At 31.0% G+C, this 22,587-nt stretch overlaps 2 protein-coding genes across 3 annotated transcripts; one reads left to right on the forward strand and one right to left on the reverse strand.

Annotated features, from left to right (window-relative positions):
- Positions 1-12,108: 12,108 nt before the first annotated feature.
- On the forward strand, positions 12,109-20,014 carry LOC116770972 (xaa-Pro dipeptidase). 2 transcript variants are annotated; one of them, XM_061520817.1, is made up of 13 exons: positions 12,109-12,329; positions 12,620-12,797; positions 13,115-13,306; positions 14,094-14,141; positions 14,217-14,278; positions 14,354-14,398; positions 14,587-14,662; positions 17,180-17,373; positions 17,734-17,868; positions 17,998-18,112; positions 18,931-19,122; positions 19,265-19,416; positions 19,813-20,014. In XM_061520817.1, exons 2-13 carry the CDS (start codon positions 12,627-12,629, stop codon positions 19,859-19,861), a joined length of 1,431 nt encoding a protein of 476 aa, XP_061376801.1. In that variant the 5' UTR covers positions 12,109-12,329; positions 12,620-12,626; the 3' UTR covers positions 19,862-20,014. The 2 variants fall into 2 exon arrangements, with proteins under 2 accessions (XP_061376801.1, XP_061376800.1); XM_061520816.1 differs by having other exon boundaries at positions 12,111-12,485.
- On the reverse strand, positions 19,981-22,328 carry LOC116770969 (ankyrin repeat and SOCS box protein 3-like). The gene is made up of 3 exons (XM_032662625.2): positions 21,002-22,328; positions 20,715-20,930; positions 19,981-20,388 (listed from the first exon to the last, which is right to left on the reverse strand). The coding sequence occupies exons 1-3, from the start codon at positions 22,157-22,159 to the stop codon at positions 20,179-20,181; spliced, it is 1,584 nt and encodes a 527-aa protein (XP_032518516.2). The 5' UTR covers positions 22,160-22,328; the 3' UTR covers positions 19,981-20,178.
- Between the last annotated feature and the right edge of the window lie 259 nt (positions 22,329-22,587).

A 22,587-nucleotide genomic window follows, 5' to 3' on the forward strand; every position in this document is an offset into this window, starting at 1 on the left:
TTTCGTTTCTTCATAAACTTACTTTGATTTAAAAATAGAAACGCTATGTATGTAGTTCAACATAACAAACTCATAGTAAGCGTATCGAAGTTTTATTTGATGGCGTCATCATCGAATGAGCCCATCGTCTTAATGATGGCGTAACACTAACGAGGATGATGATTTTAATAAAATTGTTAAGGAAATATATTATGTGCTAAAGGTCGTGGTTGTGATTAATATATTTAGATTAATCATATATATATATAATATATAATATATATATATATATTTATGTTGTTTTGAGTTTTTGACATCATGAACTCTGAAGTGCTATATATATAGTATGTATGTATATCAAAGTCCATGATTTCAAAATAACAATGTTTTCACAAATGCTTGATACATACTCGGTCTGTCTTCCGCCTTCCGGATATATAAAAAAAAAAATAAAAAACATAGCTGACATCTTAATATTATAGCAGATTAGATATAGCAGATATAGTAGATAATTTTATTAGCACTTGCTTGAAGAAGATAAAATTAAATAAGGCAATGACAATACAAATACGGCTACAATGGCAATATGTTTATGTCTCTGAGCTGTTTTTGGAAGAATTTGTTTTGTTTTGAGATAAAATTTATGGACTCACTTATAAATGGCAGTCATTATTGTCAAGGATTTGTGAGTTTGTATCCTTTTTTTAAAAAAACTCGTGGGAAAAGCAGCGTATTCTATGAGAAAATCTTTTTCACTATATACGGACACAAAGACACTGTTTGTTTCCTAAAATTAATGGTAATAATCAAATAAATTACAACAAAAACGTCTAAGTATCCCTAACTATTTTAATTCCATATTTATTTAAAAAATAGTTACCTATATTAAACTGCAAATGTATTTAAAAGAAAATTTTACAAAACTGGTAGTAAACACTGAATAAATACATAGATGTATATTAAAATATTATTGTGGACGTAAATGTTGCAAAAAAATTGAATTGTCGCACATTAAACAATCAATAAAAATTATGAAACCGGCGCGGCGGTTAGCATTTAATTTACAAAGGATATTTTTAGGAAAATTTTATCGTCATATAAAAAATCAAGAAAATATTTTATTCCGATTTATAAAGAACTTAACCTTCTTAACGTTAATGTTCCAAGGATCTAATTACTTCTTAGAAGAAGTTAGAATAATCTCGACTTTGTGTTCTTATATAAAATAAAATAACAACACCAAAGTATTTTATGATTACTCTTAAATTATTTGTCTTTCATAGACAGATAATTGTCGATTTATAACTAAGAAGTATACTAACTTTTTACTTCCTCTTTTTAGAATTCTTACCTCAAACAGGTCTCTATGTTTAAGGTAAGGAGAATATTTTAAAATTGTCAAAATTATATGTGATACATATAAAATGTCACGGTCTTTATGATTATTATTTTTTTTTATTAAAAGCTTGACTTGATAAATAATTTTCTTAACCGCAATTAAACCGTTTTGAGCGGCCGTATTTTTTTTTATTAATCCTAGAATTCAAATTTCGAATCCGCCATAGTAAATTTTAAAGGTCATTAAAAATACATATTTATAGTTTTCTTATAAGATTATTCAGAACATTCCAAGGAATTATTACCAACGTAATAATAATATCTATAGTAAAGATCCAATGGGCATAATATATACACTATACATATTTGTGGACGTTATCAAATACTTCTGCAGTGTCTTGGAATGAGATTTGGTTATCAAAAACTTAATTCTTTGCCGTTTACTTGGCTCACGTAACTTCGACTAGTGGCCGATACTTCAACGTTTAGAATTAAACGTAAATTCAAATTAGCTAAACCCGACATCTTTTATTTCTGTATCGCAGCTGTTTGTCAGCCAAATAATTTATCGAAAATGAAATGATAAATTGCTATGTATTATATAATGTAATTTGTAAACCTCTCAATTCTATTGTTAACAAAATCTACAGCGGCCTGGAATTAGGGTATTAAATTGGTAAGTCTAATTTGAGCATTGTTTATCAAATTCAAGGACAAAAATATGGCTCCTTCATTAGTGATATATTTTTTTACAATTTAAGTAAAAGATGCTACAACTTATATACCGTAGCAATATTTAAAGCTTTTTCAGTTTAGATACCGTCGGGAAACGAGGTGTAACTTGTACGTTATAATTTTATCCTTTTATCGAAAATTCATGACAATTATTTCAAATTAATCTGTCAATGACAATTTAATCTGTTTCTTCAAAAAAATAAAACAATATTCTTTCAAATAAATAGTTACTGATTTTATATTATCTATAGACATTTATCAAAAAAAACCTGATGTATACAAAAAAAGCAGTCCTTCGCAGTCATCAATATAGTTATAGCTCACTATATAAACAACGCAGTCGTGGTGGCCTGGATGTTAAAATCCCGCCAATCACACGTGAGGGTGCGGGTTCGAAACCTGGCAAGTACCAAAGTGATCTTTTCATATGTAATTTCTTAGAGTATTTAGACACCACTGACAGACGGCGAAGGAAAACGTCGAGAGGAAACCTGGTCTTATAATTTCAAATTATAAGATTGAAATCGCCAACCCGTCTTGAGCATGCGTGTTGATTAATGCTCTAACCTACTCCATGTGAGAAGAGGCCTTTGCTTAGCAGCGGGCTCCGATAGGCTGATGATGATAATGATAATGATATCAACAACGTCCATTCACGATGTCAAATGATCTAGATTCTAGAGGAGTGTAGGACTGTAGGAGGTAACTCTATAACTATGTGGGCGGCTGCATTACGTAAGAAATATAACATTTATTATAATTCTTAAACTTTATGAAATAAAGTTTAAACAAAACATCACAAATAAATATACATGGTATCTAATTTTGTTTTACTTATGTTCATGAGTTCAGTGGTCCTTTTTTACAACGGTGTGGATTTTTTTACATAGTATTATATTTTCTTGTAAAATTTAAAGGAGGTTTTAAAATTTTGCCTAACTTATTTGAACATGATTAAATGGCATATCTCCATGTGATGAATCACCGACATATATTTCATTACCAAAATTCATAGAGCCATTATCTATTAAACTAACGAATTTTTGTAAAAGCCACAAACTTCCGATCACGAAGTCCCTCTATATACAATATACTATACAAGACTCTATTGATCCTAATGGTCGTTGTAAGTCTCCTGAGTGATGCATATTATTACTTCCAACGACGTCTAATAGTTGCCACATAAGACACGTGGTAGCCACATAATACTCATGGCAACTTCGACCACATTCGTTTGAAATGTGTCATAATGTAGCTTTGATCGGTAGACTGCCTTTAACAGAGCTTTTGTGACACACAAACCTCATGACCTACAAACCAATATTTCCAAACGACTTTGTTCTTATATAAACAAATATATTTTACATAAACAAGTTACATAATAGACAAATATCACATATACAATATTCTATGTCCCTTTTCAAAGGAGGTTTGATAAAATTTTAAATACATCATTCCCTTGTTTTCTACAGAATAATCGTTTGTCACATTAGCAACGGTGACTTATGACTACTGCCCATAAAGAAGGCCGTCTGCTCGTTTACCAGCATCGCCTAAAAAGGGGATAAAGCAATCCACAAGTTTAAAGCTCGACAGTTAAATATATATTCTAGGAATATATGAGGGTAGAAGAGACTCGAACGACATTTAAGCATTTGTCACAGGACAATCAGGACTCTTTTTTCGTTCGATTGTAACGCGCGTTGGTGTCATAGATTTGTCGTTAGTAGATTATCGAAGTGTATTTAAATCTTTCGTTTGTGTTATATTTAGATTTCATTTCACGATAAGTTTAAAAAAAGATAGTTGAAAGTTAATAATTTAAAACTGTTTTTAGTTTTGTGTAAGTTTCACAAATGAATAGTGAAATTTTACCGATCATTATTTTTTTTAAAGTCAATTCTAATCTTGTTTCAAATAATAAATATATATATATACTGTTTGATTGAGAAAACATACGTATATATAAATATATATATATATATATATACAATCTCATAGATTGTGTACAATATACGTCGGCAGATTTATGTTTTTAACATCACATAAGAATCATTACATCATAATAAGGCCTCAGATAATGACATTTTAAAAAAACTACTGATATGACACTTTGTAATTTTGTTAAGTTACATAATTATTTATTATGAAAAGAAACAAATCCTTTTATTGCAAGTAATAAAAATCTAAAAAAAATTATAATTGAACACTAATATATATTATAGAAGATTTTTAGACAATAATATTACGATTTAAAAGTAATATAAAATATTGTTGACTCATTTTAACTTTACCTGTTTAATTTGGCAACTCAGCGTCGAAAAGAGAAAGCAGACGATGTCAATGTCAACCGCTCGTGCAGGAAATGTATACTGTCATTAACTAAGTATCATTATATATAAACTATATATAAACATTCAGTTAAGGTAAACAAAGTCGAGAATTAACTTCATCTTTATTTATAAATAATTTTACATTATATTATATGTGTACATCTCGTTTCAATCTTCTTTAAAAGCTATTGACTCAATAGTATTGAGTATAGCAAACCAAATATGACAGTCAGTTTAACTTATATTTTTTAAAATTATGCATATCAAATATAAATACTTCACGTAATAAATAAAATAGCAGACATTTTATATTTTATCCTGCAAATAAAAGGAAGCTTTCTGTATTATTCTACCCGTCTTTATGTAGCCGGAATCTTATATAGAGAATAAAATCAACGAACAAAACACTATTATTATTACATAGATGCCTCCAGGTAGACAAACTACCTGGCTTCACAACAATGTTTGTTTTATAAAAGCTTTTATAGAAATTAAAAGAATGTTTTTTCAAGGAAGTGTACTTATAAAGTATTGGGAGTTCTAATGTTATTGAGTGATTATTTACAAAGATAACCGGAATGGATTAAAAATATAGATGTGGAAAATGAACATATTCATTAAGAAGTTCAGAATAAAATAGATTTTCTATATTAAACATCATTAAAATATATTTTTTTTTAGTTATTGAAGAAATCGTAGACTTACGAGAAAACTGACAGATCATGACATTATTGAATCTTCTTTATTAATGTCATTTGAAAATAGGAATATGTGATGTTCGTATCTATAAACGTAACATAAGCAGTGGTCGTGACCTAATTGCAGAGTTGACATGTCTTAAGAAGACTGAATAATAGTTTTATAAATTCAAGAACGGTGAATATTACGGAATGCACCCGAAATAACTTACCATTTAAAAATATAAATATTAAGGAAATGGTTTGATAATATTACACATTTACAAGTAAATTATATGATAAAACGGTATCAAGTAGTTACAGAATAAGTGTTTCGGTAATTTATTCAACATAATAATAAAGTTCATGATACAAAACCTAATATATTTTAACTACCAAAACATACCATTATTTCATTCTAGAAAATAACGCCAGCTCTGGGTGACTTAGGGAGTTAAAGTACATACGTATAAACTACTCAGCGCTAGATGGCGGTTCATACAGATAAAGCAGTTTTAGTAAAAAATTTACGTGGGCCACGGAAAAACGCGACGAGTTTTAAAATAACCCGATATTCTTATCTTTACTTTTCAAGGTCAGACACACGGAAGCTATAATCAAACATACTAGATTAATTTAAAATAGGTAGCTTTTATTCTCATATTTTATAGCGTTTAGGTAAAATTACATTTTCAAATGGTTGCGTAACTCTCGGAAGATTGGAACGATTCTCTTTGCTATAAAAACACATTACTTTATATAACATTTAAAAATGAATATCAGCACGTATTGATGATTTACGGATTTTTATGTTTTTACCGGTTTATTTACTGTCATATTTACACTTTTTATCCGTTGTGAAAAACATATGCTTCTGCAACGGTTGCGCTGTTTAAAAGTCGATGACATGTCTACTTGACCATAACAAATGGTATAAGACATTTAATTCACGATTTGTCATTCAAATTCATACGAGTCTATAAAATTTTCCGTCTCTTTAAATAAAATTTCGTATTATCTGCATTGTTTAAAATTTTTTATTTCTTTTTTATCTCTGGCTTTATTTATTTATGCGTAAATCATTTGTTTGTATTTTGAGTATTCAATGATACACATAACATCATTGTTAGTAAATGAAACCATTTAAATCTTACTTTGTTGTGGATTCTCATAAGCTAGCTATACTTATTTTAGATGTTTGTCATTGACATATTTTATTTATTATTGGTATATGTACTAACATTACTATTAAAAACCGTAGATGCTTTTTCGAAATAATAAAAGGCACTATTTAACATTTTCATAAGGACCCATATTGGTCTGATTTAATGATTCAATGGAATTGAATAAGTTATAAGATTTAGTTCAATTGTAACGTTGTATTTATTTTTTGTTCAACTTAACGATTATAATAATTCAAGCCAAGTAGACGTATTTAGCCAACGTACGGCGAACTCGATAAACTCAGGAAAAAACCGCATAAAAAGAGAGGGCAATGGCCGTTTTTAGTTTTGGTTCAGCGATACAGCCAACTCACAACTACAGACAAACAACTGACCTAAGTAAAACGTTATTTTGATCACAATGCCTACACCGTATGGCTCATTTTTATTCGCACCAATTATTCCTTTCTAGAACATTTTGAAATTAAATACCAATGAGCTAATGGCCTGACTTATTGGGCACCATATAAATATTCCTTAGCTATCTATAGTATTCATACCACACACGCCATGTATATTCTCCGACGATTTGGTAAAACAATTGAAAAAAACCTAGGTACATATGACTAAAATATAATATAATACTTTAATAATCGAGGGTTAGATTTATGAATAATAATATTACATTTAATAACAAAATATCAAGATGCCATTACCATCAGTCCAAAGTAATAGGAACTTTAAGTAGAAATTGCAAGGTTTCGAGTTATTGCGTCATACGCTTTCAAAATGATTTGTAATCAATGAATTTTAAGACGCTTATTTCATTGTTATATCAAAATTATACAGAAGATAATTTTTTAACGAAGGTTATGCAAGACAGCTACTGACATCGATTATACATCCATATAGGTCAGGCCCCATTGTATTCAGCCGTGACCGTATTAAAAGCAAGACGATGAATAGAAAAATAAACTGAATACCCCGCAAATTTATCTAATCAAATTGTTGAAAGATTTCATCGTCGCATGTGAATTGGTCAAGTGGACCGACAGGTTGAACCACTAACACAAAGATAACACCGTTCATATTACAGGCGTGTCGGTTCTAGTGTTTATTTACGTCCATCGTATTGTTTGTATACAGCCCGGCACGACTGCGCATCTGACTACGTCACTCCCCTCCCCCCTCAGCCCCGCAGAGACCCGCAAATCCTATACCAGGTCGAGACGGCTCACTCGCTCATTCATTCCACAAACGCTAACGTAGCTGCGCGTCCCCGGTGATACTTGTGATTACTAGTAATAGTACATAATAGCGCTCAACGCTATGTTGAAAGAGACCTCTAGATATGAAAATCGTAACACAAATCAGGAGGAGGGAAGAATAACTTCAAATAGATTACCTGCTATAGAAGAATTGACACTAGGTTTAAAGCAAAAGCTTCACCTGCAAGCCCGGGCAAGAGCTGCACCTTACTATATTAGAAAGCAAGAACCAGTTGATCTCGTGGAAAGGTTATTGGAGCAGCGCGCCCTTGTCGCCGAGGCTGTCCGAAGATTAAAAGAAAAGAAACAATCTTGTCACGAGATATCTGTAGATTCCTAATTTATTTATGTTATAAAAAAAAAAACAAACATTTTAGTTGTGAAAGTGTGAATTGTGTTGTGAAATCGCTTGTGAGTAAGAAACGTGTCGGGTTACAATGGTGCTATATGCGGAAAGCATGCGAGAGCGAGATGGCCAGCTATGACGTGTCACGCGCGGTACAAATCACGAGAACCAACCAAAATGGCCGCCGGTACTCTACAATCATAATATTTATTCTTCATATAATAGTGACCTTTACTGATCAAAGTACTGAATGACGTAACTGAGTTTTAACTTTTAGTATTTCTATGCCTTCCATAATGTTATATATTTTGTTAATAGTTACGTTTCTTAACAAGACTTGTGCTGAGACATTTCCAAATATCAAAGTTCTTTAAATTTTGTTATAATAAAATATCATAATCGAGAGCTTTAACTTTGTTTATGTCCTAAGACTTCTCAGTTGTAATGATTCCTGTAAGGTTTATCTCAATTTTAATATAAGGTCAATAGTTGTAAAGTTATTACATTCATAATGAGAATAAGTAACAATTTGTTCACTGAATACAATCGGGACAACTTTCGAACGAGATTGTAAACATAACAGTAATGAAACGCTTCGTACAGTTATTTCCTCGCATGTTAAATATAAGTTAAAATGTATCGCACTACTAAAGCGACAGGTGGACGTTAAATCAGACATACAATAATTATGTTAGTCTGAAGAGCATACCTGCTATGACTTAGGCAATTTGTAGGCAATACTTATAATTATTAATGTATCTTGTCCTCTAGTACATCAATAAAACAATGTACAATCGTACCAAATCGGGTATAAAAAATCAATGTTATATTACTGTGTGCATGTTTTAGTGCATTTTGTGATTTTAGATAGTTTAATTTATCGATCTTGTGATTTAGATAAGATTAAAATATTTATCTAATAAATGGAATTAAATTATAATTAAAATTTAGTTTAATTTGTTTATCCTACTATTACTTCATACTGAACCACATGTTGGTCACAATATTTTATTTATTAAAATGTTTGTCTTGTAATTTGTTTACGTTTAGAAACGAACAAACTAATTATAATTAATTAATTAATTATTTTTAAACATATCATGGCTCTTTACAACAACAGATTACTTAAATAGTCGAAGTAATTCTCAAGTTTATGGTTTTGTTTGGTTAAAATCAAATACCAGCACGTGGTCTTTATGTTGTATGTCACCGTGCCGCCCTCTCTGGGCGAGTAGATACATGTGACTCATGAGGGGTAATGACTTCATATTATATATTCTTTTCATTACGTGTTTGCAAACATTATACTGAGTTCAACCACATTAACAAGACCAAAATATTTACAAGGTTAAGTTCCTTATACCGTCTCACAGGTTATAAAAAATAAACATCTAAGCAAGTCTTTATAACAATGGAAATGATAACCATCATTTAAGTACATATATATACAGATAACAGATATCTAATAAACTGTGTTGTCTTCAAAATAAATTTTCGAAGTTTAATATCTTTAATGGTTATAATAAAATAATCATTTGATTGTCTTTTATCAAGTGTCAATTAGGTTCGAAATTTAAAAGAGATTGTAGTCCTAAAACAGAAACATTTCTTAAACATTATACATTAATAATATACGACTGACTCATTATTTTTATTAAAAAATAACATTTCACGAAAAATATTTATCACGAAATTCGTCAATAATTTTTTTATGTGCTAGTTTTATGACTATTGTTTACTTAATTATGTTACTACTTTTGGAGTGCATGGATACTTTTTCACAATTGACATTTGCCCTAACTTTTTATGACGTCAATGTAACGTTTTAATGTAGCTGTTTAATTATTCACATGTTGTTCAAAACAAATTGTTAGTATAATGCTCTACATTCGTTCATTGAATGATTTTATCAATAATAATAAACATCTTATCGATAGATGTTAATAATACTGAACCACATGTCTTTATTTCTTTGTAATTTACAGCCCGCTTTAAAAACGTATGAGTAAAAGTCTACACCATATTTGTTATTACTTATTCAAATGTTTATTATTTCCATTTAAATTATTTCTACAAATAATATTCAAAAAAGAGACTAACTTCATTTTAAAGCCGTATCTATTTCTTTTGACATTTGAACTTATTTAGATAAACTTTTCTACGCAATCCTCCTTTACTTGCCATTACAGATCCACTACAACTCTATTACTAGAATTTAGCAACGTAACCAACTCGTTTAACATGTTTGTTACATAAGTTTATGACCACACATGACTGAAAATTGTAATTAAAGTAATACAATTATTAAGCAGAAATCAGCAAAGAATTATTTTCGTTCGATTTGTGTGAAAAAAAGGAAGAAACAATAAAACCTTTTTTAAACTTCAATTGTTGACTAAAAAAAGAAATAAAAACGTATCTGATATAATTTATCATTTAATGCTTTAACATTTAAGCAGCATTGTAGACATTACTTCCAAAATATTTTTCTTACGTCGAAATTCAATTATATTATAATTTAAAACAATAATAATTTATTAAGTTCTTGTGACACATATTTCTAAAGTAGATCTCTCAACAGGTTGACCACAGCTGATATTAATATTTAATTATTAACAACAACAACGAAAATTATAGTCATAAATACAAACACAAATACGGGAAAATAACAATTGTAAATAATGTTTAGTCAGACAACATTAAATAATAAACCGCTTGCAATATAATAACCAGAAATACTAACGTAAACACGTTGCATATAAACGCTGACCATGTATAGATAGCATTTATATAGATTTTTTTACAAAGTTTGGTTTAAACATGAACATTTATTCCGTTATTTAACTTATAAATTAAATTAAATTTTGCGACGATACTTGTAAATTATATTTTTTAAATCTAAGATCGTGGTAAAAATCTATAGATTTTTAATATGACATAATTTTTCAGATTATTAAACATTGTTGACATTTTTAAAACCTTCCTCGAGAATAACGCTATCGAGTGGAGGTAACTGCTGGATAATCGGTGCAGCAGTTTTTCCGTTTATTGCAAACAGACAGACAGACAGACGCATCGAGGGACTTTGTTTTATAATTTGTATTGATGATTGATATAAGTCATTACCTTATTCAACACTCTTAGAAAAAGTTATCCAATATCTATGTAGACCTTAAACGTGGTCATAATCGGTCCGCTAACATAAGTATTGAATCTTATAAGTTAATGTTACAGCAATACAATAAAGGTGATGCATCAAATTGACAACTAATGACTACCTAAGAATAAAAAATTCAGAAATATCCTGTCCTTTCCTTATTTTTCCAGTATACAGAGAAGGACTAAAATATTATTTTTCCACGAGGAGAAACCTATCATATTATTGGTACCCCAAATTTATTATTACGTGTTTCCATAGAAGGACTTCATGTTCTTTTAGTTATTTGTGACATTATTTCAACTAAGACTTCTCTAGACTGTATAGGAATCTTATTTCTTAGAAAACATAGCGATAGATACATAATGATAGTTATAATTCCTTGAACTGATCATAAAATATCCTTGTTATTGTTTTTTACATAATGCCTATAATGTATTCTCAATTATTCGAGTACATTCAAGCAATAACAAATCTATTTCGGAAACAGGGAATATAAAATTATTTAAATGAAACTAATATTTTTCCGATTACTACGTGTATTTTATTATTATTTTATTTATTAATAAAATCCGAGAAATATTCGTTTCATTTAAATGAATACTCGCGAAAGTCTTAGATCTCATAATAATATAAAATCATGTATTTATAAAAAATCAATTATTTCACTTCATCTTTGAGATTATGCAATCAAGCTTACACCATATACAAGGTACAGTCCAATTGGCTATACGTAAGCCTTAGTAACTTTATAACAAAACGTACAAGGAGAATGTTCTACTTTTAAGAAGTTATGGCTATTTAATTTCAATAGGAGTCACAATTTTCTTAATCGGCTGTTGACTACTGTTTCATATTTGTATCATTACATATTTTTAGAATTAATCTAAATAAATATCATAATAATATTATTAGTACATACAAACCAAATTTATTTATTTTAATTTCAAATAACCAGATAATAAAAAAATATAAAATATTACTAACGCCATGACATTTTATAGATGACGTTTGACTTTGTTTACATTTTTTTTATGATATTTATCTATGACACAGGTAAAGTATTTGTGATCACGTTAATTTTATAAAATGTTCAGACTTCAGCAATACGTTTCCAAAGACATTCAACATATTCATTTAACCATTTTATATATACTGTATTGAATTTATGAAAAATGTTAAATAAGTGTTAACTGTTAATTTTACAATTGCCTAAACCGAAGAATAAAATTTACTTCATATTGCATGTGTGATGTGATATCTAATAAGAAACCTTTTTTACTCCTGTTTACTCCTCTTTGATGATGGCAATAATGAACATATATATGTAAACGTAGGTAAATTTTAATCAATTATCAGTCCACTGTTGAGATTCGATTGCATAGATGCGTCGAATTGCATAGTTGCAGGACACATTCATATCTACTACGTTGTGGATTTGTGCTCTGAAATCGATATACCTAAGTTATCAAACGTAGCTGTATTAGAGGTATTATTAATCAGTAATCTATAATAAATGGTGTTATTAAGATAGCAATCAACATTGGTGTTAAGAAGATAACATTATAAAATAATTATTACACAGTAAGTTGCCAATTTTAATCAGTTAGTGTCTGTTGTAAGGTTCAACATGGCTGGTGTTTGGTCTATGGGTCCTGGTACATATGAAGTTCCATTGTCCTTGTTTGCTAAGAATAGAGATAGACTTGCAGAAAAGTTGAAGAGTGGCCAAGTAGTTGTTCTGCAAGGTGGAGATGATATAAATCTCTATGATACTGACATCCAATATGTCTTCCGACAGGTATAAGTACTGTTAATACTTACAGACATTTTTTGATAATAAAGTTAAATGAAAAAGTTATTTTATTATTATGGTATTTTATGTCTTGTGCAATTTAACTTTTGTTTCCTATTTTCTAATTATTACATATCAAACAAAATAAAAAAACTTGTATGTGTTGTTAAAATGAAGTTTTGTAAAATCTGCTATTGCTTGTTGGGTTGTATAATATCCTTTTTTGTAGAAAAATATATGTAATTTTAATATTTACTACTGCAAGTTTCTTTGGGATACAGATATTTATATTTTTATATTATAAAATTATAACAATATTTCAGGAAGCATATTTTACATGGGCTTGTGGCGTACGAGAGCCAGGCTGCTATTTTGCTCTTGATGTAAAAACCAAGAAAAGCATTGTCTTTGTGCCTCGTCTGCCAGATGAGTATGAAATTTGGATGGGCAAACTACTTAGTTGTCAAGATTACACCAATATGTATGGGGTTGATGAAGTCCGCTATGTTGATGAGGTATACATTTTTTTCACTTAAAATCTAAAATAACAGCACTTCATATATAAAACCTAAATCAGGCTACTTAATAGGGTACAATGGTACAAACTGAGACAGCTAAATTATTAAAAAAAAATAATACAATAACAGAAAATAGTTTTAAAGTAAAATTTTGTGTTATGTGTACTGTTACATATATCTAAATAAATGTTAAAAATTTGCATGCTTATATAAAACCAAATAAATAACATAATCAACAGGTTTTTGAAATTCTTCAGTGGCTGTGGAAAAATCCATTCTACCTACTTATATGATTCATCCATCAATAATTTATACTTATATGGGATATCTCAGATTAGTTTTTCCTCATGCATATGCGAAAAATTTATTAGTCTTTGTTTCATTATTTTTCAGCTATTTATTGTATTCTATGCTATGAAGCTAGCTATGCTGATATTTTAAGAAGGAAATAATTACTTTTCTGTATGTGTGTATGTTTGTAATGAACAAACTCAAAAACTATAATGCCAATTTCAAAAGTTCTTTCATTATGGGATAGCTACTTCATCTTGAGTAACATAGGCTGTATTTATTTCTAGAAAAAGTTGTAGTACTTAAAAGAGATGAAAAATTAAAAGGATATATAAATAATGGTAAAAATCTAAAAGAAATCTTATGTTAACCCGTTTTAAGTGTGAATGGGCCGTTAGTTATATATTTTTTACATGTTTTCTAGCCGTATAATAAAAAATTATAAATAAATACTATGAACATAGTTTATTTCATGTATTCAATTCATTTACAGATCTGCGACGTATTAAAATCACTCGAACCTGACACTTTGCTAACACTTGTAAGTATTTTGTAGTAAAAACATGCATTTTTTTTTCATATCATCTTGAAAATTTACTATTTTTGATATTTCCAGAGCGGTCCAAACACTGATAGCGGACTAACTGCTGTGGAAGCTGTGTTTGAGGACATTGATGAGTAATTAATATTTTTTTTTATGTCTTAAATATTTCATGAGTATTTTTGTGTGCTGAAAATTTGTTTTTTTTTCAGATTTAAAGTGGACAATGAAACACTATTTCCGATTATTGCTGAACTGTGAGTACAAACATGCGAATATAAGGATTTATTGCGTATTGTTCTGATAGCGTTATCTTCCATTATTAAAATTCTTTTTAACTGTTATGGAGTTTTAAATATTATCGGTCGATATGTAATCCAAAGTGATAGCATTGTTATTTTTTTTTTTAATTTTAATAATTTAACTGGGCAACATTTGGTTTCAGGCGCGTCATCAAAACGCCAGAGGAGATAGAAGTAATGCGTTACATATGCAAAGTATCGTCCGATGCTCATAAACAGGTATATACATATTTTACGTAAACGTTAATAGTCAATACATATAACCTTTATATTAGAATTAATTTTGCTTTTTAAGAAAATGTTGCCAGCGTTTATTGCCAGTCTCGAAAAAGAATATATGAATAATAGTGGACTTTTTTATACGAAATTTAGTGAAACCGAAGCCTTGATATATAAAATCATACCTCAGAAACATGAAAAACAATTATTTTACTTTTTTATTGTTATTTGCATAAGTCTATACGAGAGTCCAACATAAAAAATAAAAGTGTCTAGTCTTAAGTGGAACATAGATCATATTTTTAAACATATAGCTTATCTAACACCTCGTTAAAAATCCCATGTCCGTGATCACACCACAAGATCACAAGACACAGCACGCTTTCTGCGTGAATCCAGAGAGATACGCTAGAAAATAAACAAATCCTTGGCTGTAGGTGACAAATAACAAGACTAATGACGGACATTCACATCTCGTATAACCGTGATCACGGTTGCTGTGGAGGAAACGAAACGTCGGGAGTATGTAGTCGTAATATAATAAAATTCAGAAAATCATTTGAGACACACCTTTATTACTCATAAGATGTCCAACTTCCTCTTTGACCGAAAAAAAGAAGGATACTTCGAATAACAACGAAATATTGTAAAAATTGTGTTTTGGTCCGATTTATAAAAGTTTTTTGAGGTTATAGCGTTATTATTACCCAAAAAATTTACAACATCCTCGTAGACTAAGAAGAATCTAATGAGATCTAAGATTTTCGCGAGTTTTATTCATTTAAATGAAACTAGTATTATTCGGATATACTACGCGGATTTTATTATTTAAAAACTACATAACCCCGACGTTTCGGTTACTTTGCAGCAACCGTGATCACGGGCAGACGAGGTGATAAAATCCGCGGAGTATATCCGAATAATACTAGTTTCATTTAAGAAGAATCTAGTTTCAAATCATTTACGTAGTCGGTCCCATAATGACTCGGCCTGATATGGTCCTCCGCTGCATGTCGCTACATGTTGTGTTGCATTAGACAGGACGCTGATCGTTAACTTAATATACGAAACCAGCATCGACATGAAAAGCTTAGTCTTAGTTTAGACATTGGAATAACGAGAGTCGCGTATTTTTTTCATTATGTCGAAAACTGAGTATCGAAGTGTCATAAAGTTACTGTTTAAAAAAACTTTACCCCCTGCCCAAATAAAACAAGATTTGGATGGCGTGTATAAGGAGTATGCTCCTTTTATAGCTCAGTGAAAAAATGAGTAAAGGGTTTCGCTTCGGAAGGGAAATCGTTGAAAACATTGGCCACCACGCTCGACCTGTGGAAGTGGATACTCCCGAAAAGATTGCACATATCGAAAAGGAGGTTTTTAGAGAGCGCCGTTTGAAGATAAGTGAGATTGCAGTTACGATTGAGATATCTAAGAATACCGTTTATCGTGCGATCCGTGAATAACTTCACAAGAAAAAATTGAATGCAAGATGGCTGACGAGACTTCTTTAAGCGGTACAGAGGAGAAAGAGAGGAAAGAGTGCGCTGTTTCGTGTGTCCGTGATCACGGTTGCTGAAAAGTAATCGAAACATCGGGATCATGTACTTAAAATAATAAAATACGCGTAGTAAATCCGAAAAATATTAGTTTTATTTTAATGAATACTCGCGAAATTCTTAGATCTCATTAAGAGTTTGCTGTGATTCTGAGTTCTTGGATCTTTGTGGCGAAAATTCAAAGATCGAGCGGTTAGTGACTGGTAAGGAAATTATGGTCTTATATAATGATCCGCACAATAAGCGCGAGTCAATGGAATGCCGTTATAAGAGTGAAAAGCCCCCAAGAAAAGCAAAGCAATAATCAACAAAAAAACTGATGAGCACAATCTTTGAGACGATTTTAAAAAATGTAAAACAGATTATTTATAAAGAACGTAAAACAGTCGTGAATGGCTACTATTATGCTTATTTAATATATGAATTACGAAACAAGATAAAGGAAAAACGAAAGGCAAGCTGGCTAAAGGTGTCCTATTGCCTCATGACAATAGCTGGTGTTACGAAAGATGCAAGTTCGTCAATACGGGTTCATCTAAGTGGAAACTACCTTACAGTCCTTACTTTATCCCGTCCGACCACTATTTATTTGAAAATTAAAAGCTTAAGACGAAGAAAATTTTTAAGCAATGAAGGGTTGCAGGCGTCTTAATCATTTTGTGGATAAAAATTGTGATCAATTTATAAAAGTTTAGAAATTTTGATTCACATATAACAGAAGTCTGTTAGTATTCATGGTGATTATATTGAAAAATAAAATTGGTTTCGTTACATTTCCTTCATTATTTCATAGTAAGGCCAATTCGTTGTGAGACCGCCTACGTATATATATCAAAAACAAAACACCAGGAATTAATGCGAATATATAGGTAATATAAATAGGAATTGGGCAAAAAAATATATATACATATAGGCAATACTATTCAACCATATAGGATATAAGAACTAAATATTCCAGGTTATGCTCTACGCTAAGCCCGGCCTTCTGGAGTATCAATGCGAATCAGTATTCCTCGATTATTGTTACCGTGTGGGCGGGTGTCGCCACGTGTCCTATACATGTATATGCGGCTCGGGTGACAATTCTGCCATTTTGCACTACGGACACGCCGCAGCTCCGAATAATAAGATGTTAAAGGATGGGGATATATGGTTAGTATGAGGTGTTTGAGAGGATATCATGTTCCATACATATGACCACCACTTTAAGGACCATCTCAACGACAATGAATGCCTTTTGAGTTTATAGATTAAGGTGTCATGGAATTATGGTCAGTGTAGGTTATAAGACTTAATATATATTTATGGGACTAAGTGACTAGCTATGAAATCTTATTTCGATTTTCATAGTTTCACTAACCAGTGTTAAATATATAATTATTCATCTCTTTCTTAAAAATGGAATAGAGTGAGATAGGAAATTTAATTAATTTATCTAACAGAAAATTCTATTTAAAAGTGTATATATCTTATGTAAGTATTCGATATATATGAAACAAAATCTATTCACAGTTTATTCGACATGGGTGGCAACTATGCTGGGTACGCCGCAGACATCACATGCTCTTTCCCTGCTAATGGAAAGTTCACTGAAGATCAGAAGCTCATATATGAAGCTGTGCTCGCTGCAAGAGATGCGGTTATTAGGTGACCCTGTTATATATAGTTTTATTACAGGTTTACAATAATCATAAAAAAGAAAGAAACAAAGAAACAAAAAAAACAATAGTACTAAAATAAATAATACATTAGTAAAAGATTTCCTTAAATATACAGACAAGGAAAACCGGGAGTCAAATGGACGGACATGCATCTAGCTGCGAATAGAGCCATGTTGGAACATCTCAAGAGAGGTGGACTCTTGAAGGGAGAAGTGGAGAAAATGATTGCGGTAATTGCAAAGAGATATTTAGTTTAAAAAGTTTATCACAAAGCCTAATAACTGTAACATGTATAAGGGAATTTGATTAATAAAAAAACAAGGTATAGTAGAATCCCGATTATCCGAATCAATTAAAACCAGTGGTAATTCGGATAATCGAAAATCCGGATAATCGATTTCATAGTCAAATCAAACAATATTTGAAATTTAAATGTTATATTATGTAATGAGTTTGACATATGTACCTACGTCGTTTAGACAAAACGATTTAAAAAACTATTGCAAAAACCAAGTGAAAACTGCGTTCTCTAGAATCTCATTCTTAGGTTTTTTCATGACTTTACGCTGCGAGCTGCCATCTTCTTACTCAGGCGCACAAGTAAATTTCATTAAAGAAGCAGATTTTTTTTAAATGTCTGATATCGTAGATACTCCTACACCATATATTTGCGCCAACTTACTGCCAGATTCACCATTTTTTATACCCTCGATTATCTTCATTTTGTCTCGAAGAGACAACACTACTCTTTTACGCTTAGAAGACAACCTATCAGTTAAACGTTATAAGAGAAAATGAAACAATAACAAACAATCATGCAAACAAATGAGAGCGGGAGTAAACATTCGGAGGCGCGTTTAAACTTGTCGCTACGTGTCTAGTTGCGCGGTACTAAGGCCGTGACGCGAGTCCGGATAATCGGATGTTCGGATAATCGGGATTCTACTGTATATGTAAACACTTTAAAGTTAAAATACTTTCAGTTACAAAAACTTATTCTTATTGATTAGTTGTTCCCTGGATGTTGATAATAACTAATATCCCATAGTTTGGTGTGAATGGCATCCTTCAACCTCATGGCCTCGGTCACTTGTTGGGTCTAGATGTGCATGATGTAGGGGGTTACCTCAAGCACTGCCCTCCCAGACCCAGCGGGCCCCTTGGAAGACTAAGAACTGCCCGGATCTTGGAAGCCGGCATGATCCTTACTATTGAACCCGGATGTTACTTCATACCAAAGGTTAATAATATCCTAATTATTTAATTCTAAAGTATTTGTAATGTCCCAGAATTTCCAGTATAAAAATTAGTGTAAATTTTATATTATATTGCTAAGTGATGAGACTTTTAAAACATTGTGATTATGCAATTTATATTTACAGTTGTTAGATGCAGCTAAACGTACCCAGAAACTGGCGCAGTTCTTTAACTGGGATGTAATGGATAGATTCAGAGGCTTTGGCGGAGTTCGCATAGAAGACGACGTGCTCATCACAGACAAGGGCGTCGAAAATCTCACATTCGTGCCCAGAACGTATGTATAATTCTATTCAATTAGAAAATTAAGTCTTGGTGGCCTGGAGGTTAAAAGCCCGCCAATCACACACAACAGGGTGCGGGTTCGAAACCTGGCAGTATCAGGCAGTATTCTAAGAGTACATATTTAGACACCAGTGACAGACGGTGAAGGAAAACATCGTGAGGAAACCTGGTTTTGTAATTTCAAATTATAAGATTGAAATCGCCAACCCGTCTTCAGCAAGCGTGTTGATTAATGCTCTAACCTTCTCAGCAGTGGGCTCTGATAGGCCGATGATGATGATGATGATGATGATTTTGAAGCAAAAGTAACATACACTAATCAAAAGTCCACTACTGATACTCAAAAATTATTAATATTTTCATCTAGTTATATTTTTTTATTTTACAGTGTCGCGGAAATAGAAGAGTTCATGGCCAATGGCGCAAACTTCAAATAATTCCATATAGAATTGTATTCCACGTGTACTCATACCAAATCATTGTATTACATCTGTATTTATTATACTAAAGGGTTTTAATATATTTCTTACAAGACTCTAGAAATAAGTATACTGTATTAATAATCTTTTTTAATAAACTATTTATTACAACATGTTTTTATATTACATAATCTAACAAACAACTAAACAAAAGCTGATTCATGTCTAAATTAATATCACAAATGTATAAATATCACTCTTATAATGTTCGAACCCTAGCAGTGGGCTCCGATAGGCTGATGATGATGATGATGAAAGACAAATATAGCAATATTTTACATGTATCGCAAATATTTTTTTAAAATTTGAGGTATATTGATTTTATCTAAAATATTTAAAAATTCATCTGTGGTTTTATAACCTGTGTTTGCTATTAACAATCTAATTTTTTGTCTACATAGATGTGTCAATGGTAACACTGTGAATGCTAAATTTTCAGCGCAGGTCTCAGTGCCGCCAATCATTGATAAGAGTTCGTTTTTAACCTGCAAGAAAAGATAAGTCATATTAAAAAAAAATATCAATGGAATAAAACACGTGGAATGGAATGAGAATGAGTACATTAATTTTTTAATTTATAATATAACTGGTATAATAAAATGTGTAATATCCTTAAAATTCTGCAAAACAATGTGGTTGATAATATTGTCAAGTCAATATACTAAATTTTGTTATTTGGGCTGAATTAATTGTTGTATACTCCATCCTTTTTATGTGTGATACGTATAAAATCTTTATTACGGCTTCCCAAGGCTAAACCCTTAATGATTATCTGTTGACTTACAAACAAAAATAAATACTCGATACTTACGAATGCTGGTATTCTGCCTAATAAACCATTTTCGTGAGCAAACGTCAATAAATATTCGGGATCACAATGTAAGCTGTACGGTAACATCATGGCTGCAGTCGATGGATCTGAACCGAGAGAAGCGTGGAATGCATCCGGTAAAAATCTGCCCCGTGGATGAGTTAATGTACTACAGTAGTCAACATTACAACCGTGTAGATGAAATATCTTTAATACCTGCAAACAATTACTCTCAATTGTTATAAAAAGATAAAAATTAAATTCAAATGACTTAGAATGTAAGTAACCTCTTTAAAACAGGTGGAATGAAGACAATAATGTATGTATACAAGGGGAGGACATTCATTTATATCCATAGCATTAACTAAAACTCCGCCCATAAGGAATAAATAAAAAAATTCCTCAAATCTTTGACGGCTCTGTGTGTATATGTATTCACTAATGCTTAGCAGTGAGTTGATGGGGGCATTAGTTAAGTATTTTGGTCTGTATTCACCCAATTTCTCCAAAGTTATGTAGAATTGTTCGTAGTAATCAAAAAAGGTTGGACCTAAATTAAATATGAGAAGGCTTTCAAGAATGTCCAAGTTGAAAATGTGAGGCTTACAAGCCCAATATATTATATTTGGACTAATCACAGCTATGTCTGTCACTTGGAGAAGTGTTTTAAACATTTCACTGTTACCCGTAGTTAAAGCTTTAGTCAGGGCTAAATCACCTCTTTTATTTTTTAAATTTGGATCTGCATTATTTTTTAATAACAATTTTACGACATCATGATTAGAGCCTTGAGCAGCTAAAATCAGTGGCGTATCACCATCTAGTGCAATTTCATTTATATCATTTATAAACGGTAGGAAGTTTTCAACTGCCTCAAAACAGCCTTTGTAACAAGCTAGATGGAATGCAGTAAGGGAGGCTTCATTTCTTATTTCAGGATTAGCTCCTGCATGTAATAAAATGGATACAGACTTGTCGTGTTTATCTAAGGCTGCATCATGTAATGGAGTGTCTCCATCAAAGTCCTGAACATCTACCATGGCTCCATAATCTAATAACAGCTGAATTACTTCCGTTCTTCCTTGACCACATGTAACATGCAATGGTGTCACCTGTTCTGTACTGCCGTAATTAGCTATATCAGGTATTTCATTAAGTAACTTTTTTATGGTCTTAGTAGAACTCATATACTGGCAAGCAAGATACAGAGCTGTATGTCCATCATAAGTTTCTACTAGAGGATTAAGATTCTGATGATTCAGAATTAGATCTAGACTTTCATAACTATCACTGGCAGCAGCTTCATGAAGGCAAGTCCAACCTCTATTATCACAGCAATTTGGGTTCATCTTCTTAAGTAATCTCTTGACAGTCTTGACATCATTGTTCCTGGCTGCTAAATTCAAAGCATTAGATGTTGAGGGGTTGAGGGAGCTAAAATCCATTTGAACTTTTGATACCTAATTATAACTATTTCTGAATGTTTAATCATCAAAAATCAAATTTAAATATATCACATTCTAAATAATTCTATTATGAAATTAACAGTGTAGATTTACATTATTTAGCAATATTTTCAAAATTTAAGGCATTCGTTGACATCAATATCGTTGATCCAAATGTCAACTGTCAAATGACAATATTAATGTTCAGAAACTGAGTCCAGAAATTTAATATATTAAAAAGCTCAGTTAATTTAGAATACGATCACTGATTTACTTGAACAGAAAATGTGTCACAAAGTTAAAAGACATCATTTATTTCATTTAGTATTCTCAACGCTTAAAAACCTCTTGACCATAACAAATTGTGAATTCAATTTCTACTCCTATTTGTTTGTTTTTATATACACCTTAATATCGATTCTTGGGCA

This window comes from Danaus plexippus, chromosome 7 (assembly GCF_018135715.1).
Source record: "Danaus plexippus chromosome 7, MEX_DaPlex, whole genome shotgun sequence".
In the NCBI taxonomy this organism is placed as follows: Eukaryota; Metazoa; Arthropoda; class Insecta; order Lepidoptera; family Nymphalidae; genus Danaus; species Danaus plexippus.

Bases quoted from the DNA above. Each gene is read 5' to 3' on its own strand.
- LOC116770972 (XM_061520817.1), top strand. From the start codon at position 12,627: ATGGCTGGTGTTTGGTCTATGGGTCCTGGTACATATGAAGTTCCATTG. The intron at 14,399-14,586 runs GTGAGTACAAAC...ATTTGGTTTCAG, and splicing joins TTTCCGATTATTGCTGAACT to GCGCGTCATCAAAACGCCAG. The intron at 18,113-18,930 runs GTAATTGCAAAG...AATATCCCATAG, and splicing joins AAGTGGAGAAAATGATTGCG to TTTGGTGTGAATGGCATCCT.
- LOC116770969 (XM_032662625.2), bottom strand. From the start codon at position 22,159: ATGGATTTTAGCTCCCTCAACCCCTCAACATCTAATGCTTTGAATTTA. The intron at 20,931-21,001 runs GTTACTTACATT...AATTGTTTGCAG, and splicing joins ATTCCACCTGTTTTAAAGAG to GTATTAAAGATATTTCATCT. The intron at 20,389-20,714 runs GTAAGTATCGAG...CTTTTCTTGCAG, and splicing joins TAGGCAGAATACCAGCATTC to GTTAAAAACGAACTCTTATC.